This window comes from Scophthalmus maximus, chromosome 11 (assembly GCF_022379125.1).
Source record: "Scophthalmus maximus strain ysfricsl-2021 chromosome 11, ASM2237912v1, whole genome shotgun sequence".
NCBI lineage: Eukaryota > Metazoa > Chordata > Actinopteri > Pleuronectiformes > Scophthalmidae > Scophthalmus > Scophthalmus maximus.
The window spans coordinates 24,326,804-24,345,000 of NC_061525.1; the positions used below are offsets into that span (position 1 = coordinate 24,326,804).

The window sequence follows — 18,197 nt, forward strand, 5'->3', positions numbered from 1 at the left end:
GCCATTGTAGAGCATTTTCAGCTGTGTTTTTTCCAGCTCTCGCTGCCCTAACTCTTTATATGCATAAATGAGGCCGCTCAAAACAAAAATGAAACTGACGGTCAAACAACACAATTCAATTCTCTTCTTGAAGGTCCTTTGACGGTTGGATCTTGACATCTCGTTTCTCTCATCTTGATCTTCTATGTCAGGACTGTCTAGCGGCAGATCAGTTATTGTAATGTCTTGCGTCAGTTCCTCTTTTTTTGGCTCCATCGAGTCGTTCATGTTGGGAGTCTTCATGTCTTGCTGTGTCTCACTGGTCTGCGGAGCTTTGGTTTTTCCAGGGAGGATATTGAAATCTGTGAGAGATGTACCGAAATGTCCAACTGCAATTCTCTAGTCTCAGCGTCTTGATACTTCGGCAGTTTTGTAAGAAATGTTGTCCGATCCCCTCCACTACACCGATATACAAATGCAGGGTTCAAAGGAAAACCTCACAACTTGGCGTTGTGCGTTTCCTTTGATCCCGTTAGTAACGGGATCCTTTGAGCCTTTGACAGACGGAACCCATCGGCCGGATGGCGCCACTGAAACCCTTTACTTTCACGATCAAAGGAAAAACTCACAACTTGACGTTGTTTCCTCGCAGCATCACTAAGCCGATGTTTCGCGGGAGCAGTAAACATTTCCATGGTAACAGCGATGTTACACTTTAGGGGTGTGGGTAGTGTCGTACTTCTCAATGACATCGCGAATAAAAACATGTTTTGGCTTCTTCGGGTTCATATACCATCTTTTCACAGCTTCACAGATCGTGGTGAGTCGACCTTGGATGGTTACGACATTAAGGCTAATAGTCAAAATGTTGATTCATAATAAGAATGGGATTTTCACTTCCGGAACCTCACTGTTGAGCTTCTATTGTTTACATTACCACGATAACCATATCATAACAGCAGTGGGTTGCTATGACCATGATTTTTTTTTTCAAAGGTTATGTAAACAGCTTGTGGGAAAAAACATTTTTTATTGTAGGACCTTAGCTGTCATGTGCAGTCATAATGGATAAACAGACATTCATAAACTCTAGCATTAAATATCAAAAATCATCTCTCATGCAGCATGGAGCAGAAACACTGCTATTGTCTGGTGACGGCACCAGATCAGAAAATCTCTGCCATGGCTGACTTAATGACCAGGGTTGTGTCCAGTGCTCGAAATGGAAGAAAAAAAAAACGTTCCTCCCCTTATTCACATGTGGGCGCTTATATCAGATGTTATTAGTAAATGATAAAGTAGTCAATATGAATTTCTACAGAGATGAGAGACACTAGGAGATATTAGTGATGTCCACAACACACATTTATTTAAATGGATAACCTGAACATTAAATTGTCAAAAAACGACTGGACCTCGGTTACACATTTACTGTATTTAGATTATTACCAAATCTTTCTAACAATGTTCCAACTCAGAGAATCTGTCATTTGGTTCAAGCTCACAGTGCATCGGTGTTTCGGAGGATTGTGACAGACGGTGGGTGGACGTCAGACCCTGCAGGGGTCGTAATCGGCTGACACCCCGCTGATTGAATGAGGAAGTCATACAACAATCACAGCTAGCGCTGCAACAGTTATCAATTAATCGATAAGTAATCGATTACTAAATTAATCGGCAACTATTTTGTAATAATTTAGTAATATCTTTGGTGTGTGGACAAAACAAAACATCATGTTGAGGTTTGAGAAACACAATCAATATTTTTCACCATTTTATGAACCAAACAACTGATCCTCGATTAATCGATTATGAAAAGAATCGTTAGTTGCAGTCCCAATCACAGCCCATCCTCACTCAAGCCAGTTCATTTAAATATGAATCCCTCTGCACTGATCTCTGCCTCCTCCACCTTTCTACTTTAGAGTCCTAACATGTCTCAAAGATTAAAAGATAAAATGGTATTCAATGTGTTTCTTGGGACCACTCTTGTTTTCCCATGGTGGGATTTCTGCATTGTGCTCCCCATCTTGGCCTCACATGCTTCTTGGTCAAATACAGGCAGCCACAGGAGCCATCAATCTGGTGAACTTTGACAAACATTACGAGGCTATAGATCGATAAGAACTTGATACTGTACCTGTAAACAATTGTGTGCTGTAGTAAGAATTTATTAATAAACCCAGAATGTATGAGTATGATGATCAGCAACATTAATATCCTTACAACCTATATACTGTATGTCCAACGTGAATTATTTAATGCTTATGTATAATTAATATATAATTTAGTCATTATAGCTTTTAGCAAAATGACTAGGTCCTCACAAAAACACGTAAAGGCATTCTTCTCAGTCTCATACATGAAATAGTTCCGTAGTAAAAATATTTACAAATGTAAATGAAGCTGAAAATTCACCACGACTGCGACGTATTCTTGACCGTTTTGTGCAAAAACACAACGTACATGGAGACTAACAGGGAGGTTGGGCCCACCTCATTTTACTAAATTTAACTTATTCAAAGTTGATTATACACATATGAACAGATATGTATGGACAAATATATTAAATTTCTGCATACATGTTCTTCTAATATTACACACTGTAGCTTAAAATATATGTTTTTGTATTTTGTAATGTGTTATTTTAATTCTGACATAAAGTTGAGTTCGTGATTCATGTTTCCTGTGGTAATATTTGAAGTTCTTATGTTAAGTTCTTATATCTTCAAGAACTTGTATTGTACTGGAATTGTCTTCTTGTGCTTTTAATTTAGTAAAGCATCTACTTGTCAATATATCTGTTATAATCTGAACTTAATTCTATGAGTGTTATTATTTTATTATTATTACTTTCCTTAAAATTATTTTATTATATAATTGTATTATTACTATTATTACTATTGCTACTACTAATCTCTGTAGGAGAGTTGTGGGTTCAGGGTGGAGGGTTTGTAGGGGTCGGTAAATGAGACACATTATGCATGTATGTATGTAAGTTGTACGTGATTTGTTTGTTTTCCTTTTTATTTTACGCCTTCAAAACGAGACGGTTCATCTCAAGGGGCTTTCCTTCAATAAACTTCGATATTAATATCTGGTGATGTTTTTTTCAGGTCACGTAATCGAGCGGAGTTTGGGGCATGTGCCATCAACCATCATGGCCGATTTGTGTCGTAATCGAAGGTCACACTCACTCTTGGGTCCTGATTGGGCGCAAATCTCCACAGCCCGCCCCTTCCCGCCACATGTGGCCTGTCGCTGCTCCGATTGCGCAGTCCCGCCTGCCACTCAAAGCAGCGGCAGCCAATCGGAAGCCTTTGTCCTCTCCGACTGGCGTCGCCACTCGCTCGCCGGCAGCTCAGAGCAACATGTCGGCGACGTTCGTGTTCCCCATGTGTGTGCGAGCGGGCCGGAGCCTGCTGAGGCTGAGGAGCGGGGCCGCGGTGGACCTTGTGCGGACACTCTCCTCTGACAAGCCGCCGGCCGCGGCGGGCGGCGCCACGGGCGGACTGGCTCAGGCGATCCTCCAGGAGAGGCTCCAGCAGCAGAGTCAGGTGCGCTCGATTTGCTTGACTCAGTAGACAGCGATGTGTGACGGTGAGGGGCGGATAGCGCAGAGCGTGTGGTCAAACGTGTACCCCCGCCCACGCGAGCTTGCCAGCGTGCGAGAATCCGGAGCCCCCTCTCTCTGACATCTCCAACCTGTTGGTTCGGCTGAGACAAGCTAGCTTACAATGTGAACGTGACACCGACGCGACGGACAGAACCGACACGTCACTGTCGGTTACTTTTGTCCGGACGAGTGTCATCTTGAGAAGTGTCTCTTTCCCGCCTCGCCCGCGTGTTGTCCCGCAGCCCGCCGAATGAATGGACCGGAGAGGTTAGCCTAGCTAACAGGTTAGCAGGGCTAACGTTAGCATGCGTCTTTTACCTGAGGGGGGCGGCTCGATTCGGCTCGCGTCTGGTCGCCGAGTGCGACGCCGCCGGGAGGAGACACGTCAGGGGGGAACGGTGAATTAACTCGTGGGTGTTCTCACACGGTGCTCGGCTCAGCCCCCGTGAAGGCGTCGCCTCTCTCCCGGTGTGTTAACGTCTCGTGTGTGTGTGTGTGTGTGTGTGTGTGTGTCAGCTCTTCACGTGCTAACTGAACCGACTGTGTGCGCTCGGTTCATGTACCGGAGCCTCCGGTCAGGAGATAAAGATCAGAGTGTGAAGGTCAGAACACAGCGGCCCCCCGCGTCCCGCAGAAGGACGGACACACACGCACCACACACGTTGCTGTGACACATTTGAAGGTTAATTCTAGTGAATTAAAAACAAACAAACGTCCAAAACTGTCCCCATCACTGACGTTCGATTCCGGCCAATAGGAATGCGAGCTAGAACGTGACATCACATCCACGCGACTGTTAATTTGAAGGGCCCAATATGGAAATATATAAACTGGATGTGAAGCTTTTGATTACTAATTGACTGACATTAGAGCTGCAACACTTAATCAACAGATTAGTAATCGATTTTCTAATTTAATCGGCATCAGATATTTTATGGTAAAAGAGGTCAAAATTCTCTGATTTCCACTTCTTAAATGTGAATATGTTCTGGTTTCTTTGCTCCTTTGTGACGGTGAACTGAAGATCTTTGGCGTGAGGACAAAACAAAACAAAACACCATCTTGGTGGTTTGGGAAACGCAATCGACATTTTTTACCATTTTATGAACCAAAGAACTGATCAATTAATTGACGGATTAATCGATGATGAAAATAATCGCTAGTTGCAGCCGTAGATCGACACAATAAATATTTACGCCACAGAGCCTGATGCTGGATTAATTTGGGGCAGAGGATGATTTTAGGCAGTGAAATATTGTGAAAACATATATTTTAAAAAAAGAAGAAAATATTCACATTCAAGAGGCTGAAATCAGAGAATTTGGAAATTTGTTTCTTATATAAAAAAAACAGCTTGAACCGACTAATAGATTATCAAAATAGTTGGCGGTTGATTAAGTAGACGATCGATATTGTTCGATTAACTGTTGCTGTTCAGTTATGTTCACATTTCACGTTTAATAAAAAAAGGTTTAATTTTCTTTCATATAAAGTTCTGTATATTTGATTGTATTTGTGTTTTCAGGTCTAACTGGGAACACAATTTTGTCCGAGCCTCGACGACGACATCTCGTGGATCATTGACAACTTTTTATTTTAAATAGACACGTTGGCCGATATTGTCTCTAATATCAGCACCTGCCCCTAAAAAAAAAAATCCATGTGGATACTCGGCTGTAGTTTGAAATTTTATTAATGAAGTGTAAATTGATCCATCGGACACTTTGACTTCATCGTATTAAATCTACACTGGCGCGTCAGTTGGGGCGGTTCTGTTGTCTGTTTATTGATTATTAACATGTTGAATGAACAAAAAGTGTTGTCCTGGTCACAGGGTCAGCCTCCACCTGAGGGAGGGGCAGCGGCGGCAGGGGAGAAGGAGGGAGAACAGACGGACGACAAGAAGCAGAAGGAAAACACGGCCTACGCCAAGAAGATGGTGCTGCGCTTGGCGGGACTCATGGGTCTGGGCGGCGCGGTCGGCGTCGTCTACATATTCGGTGAGTGTGTGAAACATTGTCTTCTAATAATCTGATGGATACGTTTGAAAAAAATAAATAGTTTGATCGCAAACTCAACTTTTCTGGACTTGAATGACGACTCAATCAATTTCCCACTGAGACGCTCAAGTGTATCAACGTCCCGCTAAAACTGGTTTCTCGAGCTGCAACTAACCTGTTTTCATATTCGATTAATCTGTTGATTATTTTCTGTATTAACCGATAAGTTGTTTGGTTCATAAAATGGTGAAAAATGTCGCTCATGTTTCCATAACCCCAAGATGATGTTTTGTTTTGTCCACACACCAACGATATTCAGTTTACTGTCACAGAGGAGCAAAGAAACCAGAAAGTATTCACATTTAAGAAGATGAAATCAGAGAATTTTTACTTTTTTTTCATAAAAACTACGATTAATTTTGTAGTTGATTACTGATCGATTTAATGTTGCAGCACAACCACATTTAATTAATTCATTGAAAGTATGGATGGGTGAACTACCACTGAACATCCAGTAGGTGATGGTGTATGGCCGCCCGCTTCTTTCCTCTCCACTGGTATTTTTCTGTTTTTATTTAATTTGGATATTTAATTTCAATTCCAATGTCTGAATATTCTTGAGAATTAAAAGCTACTGTACATTGTAGTATTTCTTCATATTTTCATTTATTTTGCCATTTTTTCACCTTTTCATAAATTTAAATTACCTTAAATGTGCTTTTTACTTTTCTGTCATGATTTTCAAGAAGAAAGAAAATCAATTACAAAAGAACAATTAATAAATATTTATATAAACACTGAACTTTTTTTTCTTAACATTTCAGCCCACATTATACCAACAAAGCAAAATATAACTTTAAATAAATAAATTAGAACAAAAATTAAAATACAAAGCTTTTTTTAACTTATTATAATTATATCAGTGAAATAAAATGGTCTTAAAAATTACGTTATTATTTCTAGGACAAAATATCGTCCATCAGAAATACTTACCAAAAGTCGTGTTGATTTTTATTTTACGTGGCCGAGTTACCTCTTCAGATCAGAAGCCCCTCCCCTCCCTGTCCATCAGTGTGTGTGTGTGTGTGGGGGGGCTGTGGACAGTGCGTGTGATTGGTTTATCCCCCTCCGCTTCCTGTTTAGGGGGGGTGGGGAGCCAGCAGCTGTCAGTCAGAGAAAGAGGCCTATTTGCTGAGATGAAGTTGGAAGAGAAACACGTAGAATCTTTTTTTTGAACTGTCAGAGTCAGAAAGTCAGGAGCTTCTCCACAAGCGTCACCACGACAACCTGGGATTATTGATTATTCAATTTATTTTATTTTGTTTTTTAATTGACCCGGACGCCACGTTCTGGATTTGGATGTCGGGGTGATTTCTGAAGTCTGACGCCCTGGTCCCTGTTTTATTATTATAATTGTTTTAAATATTATTTAATCTTCATCATTTCAGAAAGTTCTTTGGAATTTTTGACGTTGGAGTTTTACTCTTTCTTTTTTCCCCCCTCCTCCTGCTTCCCTGTCACGGAATATCTCCTGGTCCACATCTGGAATACCCAAATCTGGAATTAGCATTTTTGATAATCTGGGATTTAATCCATGTTGTGTGGAGTTAAAAAACCTTGTGGGATTAAAATCTGCTCCTGGGTTTAAAAACATGCCGGTGAACATATTGTCTGGTTCTCCAGCTGATAGGTTTGTAACTTTTCGCTCCCGGTCACATTGTTAAGATTTGAATAATGTGCACAAATGATTTGCGGTTGATATTTTTCGTGACCTCTGACCTCTTTCCTCTCTTTTCTTCTGCTCTGAGGAAACCTCCGTCTCTGACTTTATTTTGATCACCCATTGGTTATTTTTCGTCAAATGAATGGATCGAGTCTCAAATGTATTTATTTTTAAATAAAAACCAAAGATCCCAAAGCGCCAGATCACATCTGCAAAAACCCTAAAATATATTCAGTTTACAAAAATGTAAAAAGCGGAGAAAATATAAATTGTCATTTTACAGGTGTTCCTATTATTTTGTCCAGCCCAGTCAAATCATTGAGCGGAGACAAAATCTTTCAGTGTTTCTGAAGAATCAAAGTAGAAATATATTTTTTTTATTTAAAGAGGTTGTTCCGAGAGGAAAAGTGTAAAAGAAAAAGAAAATTCAAGTTGCTCAAATTAATTAATCAAGTTTGTTCAACTCAAAGTTTAACAAATCAGGAAGTTAATTAACACTTTAATTTGAAAAAAATCGTGACAAAGAATGGTTTTAAATGACGCACATATTGTTTATCGTAATCATTTCGGGGAAAATATATTGTGCGACAAAGTAGTTATCATGACGAGGCCTAGTTGTCCCCTTCATGACTGAGGCTTTTTATTTCATGACCTGTTGTTGTGTGTCGATGTTCCTGATAAACTGATGATGATAATAATAATAATAATAATAATAAATTATAATAATTATGATGATCAGTTACAAGGCAGTTTACGGCAGCTGTGGAGTCATGTGACTCTCTGAGCGTTTTCATTAAAAACAATTATCCAGAAATAAAATGTTGTTTGTTTCTTTTACAGGAAGCAACTCAGTGGACGAGCAAGGAAACATGGTGAGTCTCTCTCTGACACACCGACACACACACACACACACACACACACACACACACGCGCGCGCACACGCACACACCCTACACACACTCGGCACACTTCCGACACTTCCTGGTCTCCGTCCTCCGATGTGTGCCGGCGCTTCGCTCAGCGTCTCTTCCCGCGGGGACACACTTCACAGCTCCGTGTGGGCGGCGTGTGTCCCGTCTGACGGAGGCGTGAACGAGCACAGACCTGGTCGTCGTCTCACACTGATGACCCGAGGTGTCGCTGTGGGAGAGGAAGGGGCAGCACACTTATCTCACCTGCGGCGGCGGCACACTCGACAGCCACCTGAGACGTGGAGGTCATCTGGGGGGGTGAACATGAAAGAGCCTGATTCTCGCGCCTCAGCGTCCTCATGATGTCACTTCCAGTCGTTGACTCTAGTTTTTACAATGACGTCGTTCTGATCAATTCATTTGAAGTCGCTTCAGCTTTTTTCGCCCTAATCGCAGCTTTTTAAATATTTATTTTTCATTCATTTGTACATTTTGTGTAAAGGGTGTTTTGAGTTTTCAGAGCTGCAACAAACTTTTATTTCCTCGATCAATCGATTCGTTATTGTTGGTTCATAAAATGGTGAAAAATGTCGATCGTGTTTCTCAAAACTCCAACATGATGTTTTGTTTAGTCCACACACCAACGATATTCAGTTCACTGTCACAGGGGAGTTGAGAAACCAGAAAATATTCATATTTAAGAAGCTGAAATCAGTGAATCAAGACTCCATAAATAAATACTTGAACTGATTAATCGATTATCAAAATAGTCGGCGATTCATTTAATTATTATTAATCGATTAACTGTTGCGGCTCTAGGGAGTTAAAAGATTTACGTTTTAGAAAACCTCCGTTTTTCCATCTGTTATTTAAATGAACATAACTCGGGACGTAAAAATATTAGATATAGACATTTAGTTTGCATTTGTATGTGTATATACATATACATACATATACACATATTTGATTAATATATAGCATATGAAATTGTCAATGATTCCTCAGATGTCGTTATCAAAACCCTTATGACAAAGAATAATTGATTCCAATTAATCCAATTAACTTTCCTCGCAGTTTAACTATAAACTCTATCATAAATTACTAAACGTATGAAAACATGTTTTTTTTTATTGTAAAATATAAACCTAAATACACAACTTACAGTCTGTTGTAGCTCCGACAACCATATTGTACAGTTTCCATTCTACAATTCATCCAAAATATTGATCCCTTGTCTTTAAATTTTTATTTATAAAAATTCACGTCTCATTCGTACAGGAGCTGTCAATCAATTTGAGATAGAATGTTTGGATTTTAGATTTGTTTTCCTTAGTGTCAGCACACGATGGTGTTTCACAATTTTCTGATCCGTTCTCTGAGGTCCAGGTCTCTGAGGTCCAGGTCTCTGAGGTCCTGATCTCAGCTCTCAGACATTTGGAGGTGTTGCTCTGGGAAGATGAGCCACTTCAAAGGGGGGCTCACTTCTTCTGTCCCGTCAGGATCCTTTTGTTAGGAACCAAAGAGCCAAATGACCCCGGACGACTTCCTGCCGAGTGGCTTTGAAGCATCACTGTGGGAAAGGGACAAATTCTTTTTATGGTCTGGACTCGAAACTCTCACAACATCTTCATGTACAAGGGGAGCAGCTTCTGCCTCTCGGACAAACTCACAAGTCCTTTGATTCCAAGTCCGAAGTCGTCTTTTAACAACGACTAGGTTTCAGGATTCAAAGTCACCAAACTGTAAAACATCAACAACAACAACCTCTGGTTTGTTATATTTTAAGTTTCACTCCGTCTGTTCGACTGTAAGCAGCTCATGATGCGTGACTAGGTGTTGTCGTGGGAATGGTCCACGGAGCACACTTCTCTCACCTTGGGGAACTTCCTGTCGGGGCGACACACTTTCCTCACTTCCCTCATTGTGTCTCCGTGACGACGAGCAGCACACTTCTCTCGCCCTTCGTCCCGGAGCTCCACACTGAGCAAGTGTGTGTGTGTGTGTGTGTGTGTGTGTGTGTGTGTGTGTGTGTGTGTGTGTGTGTGTGTGTGTGTGTGTGTGTGTGTGTGTGTGTGTGTGTGTGTGTGTGTGTGTGTGTGTGTGTGTGTGTGTGTGTGTGTGTGTGTGTGTGTGTGTGTGTGTGTGTGTGTGTGTGTGTGTGTGTGTGTGTGTGTGATTAATTGCATTTGCGATAATATCGCGATATGATAAAACGCGATTTTCTAACAAGGGATTCGATTACACTCGGTTCAAAGAACAAGCATCCGTCACGCTGCACTAACCTGCTGCACAATGTCCTCAAGCTCGACAGAACAGTCGGAAACTGATACAGCGGAGACTTTAGTCTCGAAGAGGAGCAGCACGTCAGTTTTAAAAAGGGCGATGCTGCGCAGCGTCAGCAACACCACCAACCTGTATCAGTGCTTAGCACAGCGCCACAGCAGCTACATGACGAGTGTACGGCCAACAATCAGTGGAAGTGATGACGAACACAGAACCACACAAGAGATGTTTGAGACTGTTACTCCGTATGAAAATGTCTCACGTGGCACCGTGAGGTGACGAACACCACGACTATTCCCTCATTAAAGAGACAGTCTGCTAACAGAGAGAGAGCTCTCTCCCCTTCTCGTCCTCAACACATCTCGCTCGCTGTCAGTGTGCGCGCGCTAATTATAATCGCAAATCAAATCGCAATCACAATATCTGTTTAAAAAATCACAGTTCCATATTTTCCCCAAATCGTTCAGCCCTAGTGTGAAGGGTCAGAGGTCACAGCAGCCTCCCCTCTTGTTGACCCTTTGTGCAGAGCAGCCAGGGTGTGATACACAGTTTGACCACCAGGGGGAGTCATTGCCTCACCACAGCTCCTCCTGAGCAACCCTGCACCTCTTCTCCTCCTCACCTCACTCCTCTTCCCTTCCCTCGTCCTTTTCACCTTCTTTCTCCTCCTCTTCACCTCCTCCTCTTTTTTATCTTCCTTCTCCTCCTCCTCCTCTTCACTTCACTCCTCTTCACCTCACTCCTCCTCTTCACCTCACTCCTCCTCTTCACCTTCCTTCTCCTCCTCCTCCTCTTCACCTCACTACTCTTCAATTTTCTCCTCTTCCTCCTCTTCACCTTTCTCCTCAGCCTCTTCGACTCACTCCTCTTCACCTTCCTTCTCCTCCTCTTCACCTCACTACTCTTGACTTTTCTCCTCTTCCTCCTCTTCACCCTCCTTCTCCTCCTCTTCACCCTCCTTCTCCTCCTCTTCACCTCAATCCTCCTCGTCATCTTCCTTCTCCTCCTCTTCACCTCACTCCTCTTCCTCTTCACCTCACTACTCTAATCTTTTCTCCTCCTCTTCCTCTTCAACTTTCTCGTCCTACTCCTCTTTACCTTTTTCATCGTCGTCGTCCTCCTCCTCCTCCTGCTTCAGCTTTCTCCTCCTCTTCTCCTTCCTCTTCCTCACCTCACTCCTCCTCCTCCTCATTACCTCACAGCTCCTCCTCCTCCTCTTGTCCACAACCTTCATGTTTTCCTTTTCACACTTCTCATTTTGTTGATTTCTTTTCTCTCCTTTCTTGTCAGCCTTCTATTTCATTCCCACTTTCCACCCCCTGTTGTTTCACCCCCTCCTTCTCCTCCTCCTCCTCCTCTTCCCACTGTCTCTTCTTCCATTCATCTCTCTCTCCCTCCTCACACTGTCCTTTTCTTTTTTCTTTCCATATCATATTTCTTCCCTCAGTCTTCCTTTAATTCTTCTCATTCACATATTTTCTCCACATTTTCTCTACTGTTGTTTTCATTCTTACTCTGCTTCTCATCTTATCTTCCTCCTCTCTACTCCCTGTTTTCTTCTTCTTCTTTTTCTGTTCCCAGGTTGAACTTGACCATCAAAGGCCAAAATCGACGATCAGCTGTTGTGAGAAGAGATTCTAATTTTTTTTTTCTTTCCCTCAACTTTCTGACAGATTCCAGACGAGTTCGACAGAGGTGAGTGACACTGTGTGTGTGTGTGTGTGCGTGCGTACGCGCTCGCGCTCATAGTGAGCTTCAGATGGAATATTACTCCTGATGCATAGTTGAAACGATGACCTGGACAGAGATGATCTCTGTGGGGCTGAACATCGGGTCGATCTGCCGGGACAGAGAACTTTCTCCGCCCAAACAAATTCTGATCTCCTGATCGATTCTAATGCTCCCTTCGTCAATACCTCCCGTGTCCCCAGAGGCCCAGTCCTGCCTGTGCACACATCCCCTCCTTCTGTCCATCAATCAATCAATCTGACCGTTCATCAAGTCGCACCACCGGTTCCGCCCTCTGGTCCATCTGTACGTCCAAGACCAGACTTCATTCACTTTTTCTTATGTTTTAATTTTCACCTCGTGGAAAAAAAGCCTCCAACGAGCCGCCGGCTGTAAACAAACACGATCTTTACGACGATCTGTGGACGAGTGGGACGGAAGATGAAGAGACAGATGAAGACGGAGGGAGACAGATGAAGACGGAGGGAGACAAGAGAGAGGCAGTAATAAAGTTAGAGACAAGAGGGAGGATGAAGAGGACAAACTGGTCCCAGGAGAGAGTCTGATGTGTGAAGAGGAGGAGGGACACAGAGAGAGGGAGGGTTATTGATAAGGTGATTATTGGCGGCAGCAGATCAGAACACGTTTAGAGGCTAATCGCAGCCGATCGATCTGAAGCGGTAAGTCCCCCTCCACTTCTGTCTCTGTCCTCTAACATGTCTGACATTGACTATAGCATCTGGTATCTGGTGTTTTCACATTCCTCTCCTGCAGCAGGAGATTTCTGTTCCACTTCTCTGCAAATTTGAAATTCAAACGAATCCTCTTCAAGCTACATTTGGTTCATCACAAATACAGACAAACAATTGCTGTTGAATATGTGAGGCAAAGAAACCGGAAACTTCCAGTGCAGCAGAGGCAGCGAATCACGAGAGGACGACAGGTGTGTCAGCAGACAGTTAGCATTAACAGTTAGCATCATGAGAGGATGACAGGTGTGTCAGCAGACAGTTAGCATTAACAGTTAGCATCACGAGAGGACGACAGGTGTGTCAGCAGACAGTTAGCATTAACAGTTAGCATCATGAGAGGATGACAGGTGTGTCAGCAGACAGTTAGCGTTAGCATTAACAGTTAGCATCATGAGAGGATGACAGGTGTGTCAGCAGACAGTTAGCGTTAGCATTAACAGTTAGCATCATGAGAGGATGACAGGTGTGTCAGCAGACAGTTAGCGTTAGCATTAACAGTTAGCATCATGAGAGGACTGCAGGTGTGTCAGCAGACAGCGTTAGAATTAGCAGTTACTATCCAAGAGAGGATGGCAGGTGTGTCAGCAGACAGTCAGCGATAGAATTAGCAGTTGATGAAAGTTTTATGTCAGAATCTCTCCGATGTTGCCTCTAACCATGTTGTTGATCACATTCTTCCATCGGTCAACCTAGCGCGAGCAGCTGTGGTGGACGGGGCCTATTTTATTTGCATATCATGAATATTCATGGTCTCAGAATTCCTCAGTGAGGGAGAGAGAGTGGATGGTTTCCAGATACATTTCAGAGGATAAACAATGTTAAACTAAATATTAGTCAGCAGGTTATTTAGGTATACTTTAAAACGTGACTGGAGCGGATCTTTAACACTTTAGAATCAGGACTTTTCGTATATGGGAACAGCCTGAAAAGTGAGTGAACGATGCTGTACAAGAATAATAATAATAATAATAATAATCCTTACGGAAACAACAGCCTGCATTTCCCTCGGGATAAATAAAGTATCTACTACTACTTTTCAAACTAAAACCTCTCTAACGTTCTTCATCGACACGACACCGTTGCAGCGTCACATCTCCAAATTTTAGATGATATGTGGCAACACAAGCGTGTTCATCGGCCAATATTCCCAGACACAATATATCAAGGAATCCCCCCTCCCCCACACTTCCTTTAACAAGCTGATTATTACATCATCACATATTGATTTCACCGAAGGGTGATAAATGATATTATGAATCATAACATTTCCCATCAGCCCCTGCTCAGAGTGACGAGGGCCTCAGGGGACCTCCTCTTAGGGACCTCGGGGGCCAAATCCTCCCCGATGAGCTTAGGGACCGGGCTAAATGTTCATGATCCCTCAGGGAGGAGAGGTGGAGAAGCTCTTCATCTTCATCCTCCTCCTCCATCTCCTCCTCCTCCTCCTCTTCATCCTTGGGGAGCAGCAGAAGGAGAGTGGACGTGTTTGTTTGCCAAGCTGCGGCATTTGTGTCGCGTGATGCAGAGGAGCGTCGGATACCATGGCAACCAGGACATGTGACACCTCGTGCACACACACACACCAATCATTCCATTTGAATGTCATTAGCTGCATTTTCAAATAAGTGGAAAAACCAAGAGAAAGAATGTTTTGTCTTTCTTAAAATAGTTTCTGCTCAAGGGCTCTTACTCGCTTTTCTTAAGCTTTCAACCTGCTGAAGGAACACATTTTTTTTTCAAAACTCGAACACACTAAAAAAAACGTGTGGCGGATCAGTTGATAAAAGGAAAATTAATCCACAAAGTTCCACGTTATTCAGTCCATAAATCACTTTGACTTTGACAATTTTCCGGCAGGAAAATCATCCGGAAAAGATTCATGGCGAGCAAGTGGGCGGAGCTCTACCCCCCAATGGGCGGCGCCCACTCCCACTCGCCTGAATGCTGCGGTAAAATGTTCCTGACGGTGTGAACGCGTCAGACTACACACACACACACACACACACACTGATTGACGGAGGAGAGGAGGGAGGTGTTGTTGTGCAGCAGATGCTCAACCACATCTTTTGTCTGGGAGAGAGGCCCCCGTCCATCCATCTCTCTCTTTCCTCCTTTCCTTCCTTTGGTCTTTCATCCCTCCTATTCTCTTTTCTTCTGTCTGCCTTCATACCATCCCTTCATCTTTCCCCTCCCTTTATCCTCATCTTTCTCCCAAAGTCTCTCTATCCTCTCTTCTGTCCCTCCCTCTTCCCTCTGTCCTTGTCTCCTTCTGTCGCCTCCTCCCTCTTCCTCCTCACTTCCTTCCTTTATCAGTGTTTTTCTTTTCCTCCATATTCCATATGTTTTTCGTCTCTCCTCTCCTCTCCCCTAACTCTGACTCTTTCCACTTCTCTTCTTCTTTTCATCTTTTCTCTCATTGTCATGGTCGACACTCCCCCCTTCTCCCCTTCCTTCCTTCCTCCCTTCCTCTCTTTTCTTCTGTGTTCCTCATCAACGGCTCATTACTGCTGGAACAACATAACACATGGAGTGAAATCACCAATCAGAAATGGATCCGTGGAGCTCTCTGTACGGGAGTTATATCTCCTGATGAATTCAAGATGGTGATTGGATTTTTTTTGTTTTAGTTTTATATCTTATTCTTACTGGAGCCACTTTTCTCGTACTGCCGTCATCTGCTTCTGCTTCTCCGAGCAGCTGTTCCTCTTCACATGATTCCTCTTCGTTAGAAAGTTCCGGTCCGACCCGACCTGGTTTTCCGCCCCGGCTTCTCGCCGCCGGTCATGATTATTCCCCCTCACCGCCACTTCTGCAAGTTGAACCCTGACAGACGATCCGGAGTCGCTACAATGTTTGTAGGACGGATTTTCGAAATTGATTAATCTTTTGATTATTTTCTTGATTAATTGATTAGTTGATTGGTTCATAAAATGGTGAAAATGTTGATCGTGTTTCCCAAAACTGATTTTTTATTTTGTACACACACCGAAGATATTCAGTTTACTGTCACAGAAGAGCAAAGAAACCAGAAAGTATTCACATTTAAGAAACTGAAATCAGAGAATTTTTGACTTTTTTTTCCAGACTACTTGAACCGATCAGTTGATTATTAAAAGAATTGGCAATTTATTTTGTAATCGTTTACGTAGATTATTCCGACCTGTTGGCAACTACGGTTCCGTTGCTAGGCGACAGTGGTTAGTACGGAAAAATGCTTCTTTTACGGCAAATAGGAAACCTCGCGTTGACGAGACGGTCTGTTTGCTCAGGCCACTGGAGGAGGACGGCCCCTGAAAAGTCAGAAAAACGCTGCGTCTCGCAGCGACAAAGCAAAAGATGAAATTAATTTCCTGGATTCTTTCGTTGCTCCATGTTCCGTTCTTCCAACAAGTTTACTGGAAATCCTGCCAGGACCTTTTAACGAACAAACTGGAGGAAATAAACAAATAGCTTTCCATCGACCGTGGAATTCTATTCTGGCAAACTTCCCTGCACCTGCAGGGAATATTTAATATTTTAATTGATCATTAATGCGGAGCATTAACTGGTCAGTTAATCACGAACAGCCCCAGAGTTTCACTTGTTCTCCAGCTGTTTACATCAAACGAGCATCTTTCGAGCACAATGTGTGAAAAACCCTCCGCCTGGGTGAGTCACCGTCACCCTGTCAGCAGCTCCAGGCCCAGGGACAGAGCTTGTTTTGGTCCACCAGGGCCCACCAGGGCCCACCAGGGCCCACCAGGGCCCACCCAGGCCGGTTCAGAGGGGGAACACAGTCGGTGGTGTGACAGCTCAACGGAGTGCGGCCCCCTCGACACAAAGAGACGACATTGACTATGAAAGGACGATCGTTACACGGGGGAGAGGAGATGAAAGAGGAGGAGGAGGAGGCCTCTCCTTCGCTCCCGGGTTTTCTTCATCACACGTGTGATCAACAGGAATTTCCGTTATTTTACGTCCACAACAAAAACAAGAATGTAAATTTCTTTGTTGGCATTTAAAGTACACAAGAATCCTCTTCTCTCGTTCAAACCGGAGCATCATCACCAGAAGTCGGAAGGATTCATCCTCTGGGAAACACGACATTTTAGTGACGATCCAACGATACGTAATAAGACCTCCTGTCGTGTGCAGCATTACATCACCGTCTGTCGGTTGACGTGATATTATAGTGAGGCAGTAAAGCTCCTGGAGGCCGCGGTTTACAGTTGGTGTCGGAGCAGCTGAGGGGTGTTGTTAAACTCCTCGTATAAACAGCGCTGTTGAAACCACGACCTCTACGGCTTATTGCTTTTAATAAAACACTTACTACATGAACCTGGCATGCTTTATCGAACACACTCACAACAACAACCAGGAACGGTCTCTCGTCTGCCAAGGAACGTTGGCGGCGTTCAACACGTCGCTCAAGAGACGTGATCCGAGACGTGTGGATCGGTTCGTACTTTCGCGCCAGTTACAGGAAGTTGAGGCGGCGAGCTGTTGTAGAAGAAGAAGTAACGGAACAAGAAGAGTGAAAATGAGCGGGGCTGTCACCTGATAAAAGGAGGAGACCACATATTGATCGACAACAGGTCGACGTCAGAAGCCCGCCCATCTACGAACCAATGGAGTATCAGGGAAACGCCTCACGTAGGTGACGACGACGGGACGTGGGTTTGTCACGTGAAGTTCTTCAGTGCGTCGTGACACGACAACGTGAAACCAGAACCGACCGGAGCAAATGTGAACAATGCTACAAAAACACCAGTGTTACGAAATCATTTGGATCCATTTTGTTTTGTTTTATTTAGGATTTATGGTTTATCAACTCACATGACCTCGTAGGTTTGACTGATTTTTAGAGACGGAATATTCTCTCCCGGAAGTGACACGTCCGACTTCTCAGCAGGTTCTTGCGCCGTCGAGTTGATCTAACGTATAAACTTTACTTTCTTCGGTCCGCTGCCTTTTCTAATCATTTACAGTTGTAAAATTGTGTCATCAGCTGTTGGACACAACAACTGGACGAAAGGTGAATAAGAAACGAGGCAGAAACAAAAGACTTTGTGCAGCGAAGCGACGACGCAGCAGGTTCCTCGTCTGCTCAGACGCGAATCGCTTCAGGCTCTCGCTTTTCCTCTTCTGTGTGGGGTTGTTGTTTTTTTTGGCACCGTGATACTGATGGAATGTCACAGGTGTTTGTTTATAGAGTAATTTACCACA

General features: G+C 43.3%; 1 protein-coding gene across 1 annotated transcript in view; it reads left to right on the forward strand.

Annotated features, from left to right (window-relative positions):
* The first annotated feature begins 656 nt into the window (after positions 1-656).
* timm50 (translocase of inner mitochondrial membrane 50 homolog (S. cerevisiae)) overlaps positions 657-18,197 on the forward strand; it is a 28,053-nt gene continuing 10,512 nt past the window's right edge. The window contains exons 1-5 of the mRNA XM_035621929.2: positions 657-799; positions 3,096-3,536; positions 5,430-5,595; positions 8,159-8,190; positions 12,186-12,207. Coding sequence (XP_035477822.1) covers positions 3,123-3,536; positions 5,430-5,595; positions 8,159-8,190; positions 12,186-12,207 — 634 coding nt within the window. The 5' untranslated portion in view covers positions 657-799; positions 3,096-3,122. The remainder of the gene's footprint in view (positions 800-3,095; positions 3,537-5,429; positions 5,596-8,158; positions 8,191-12,185; positions 12,208-18,197) is intronic.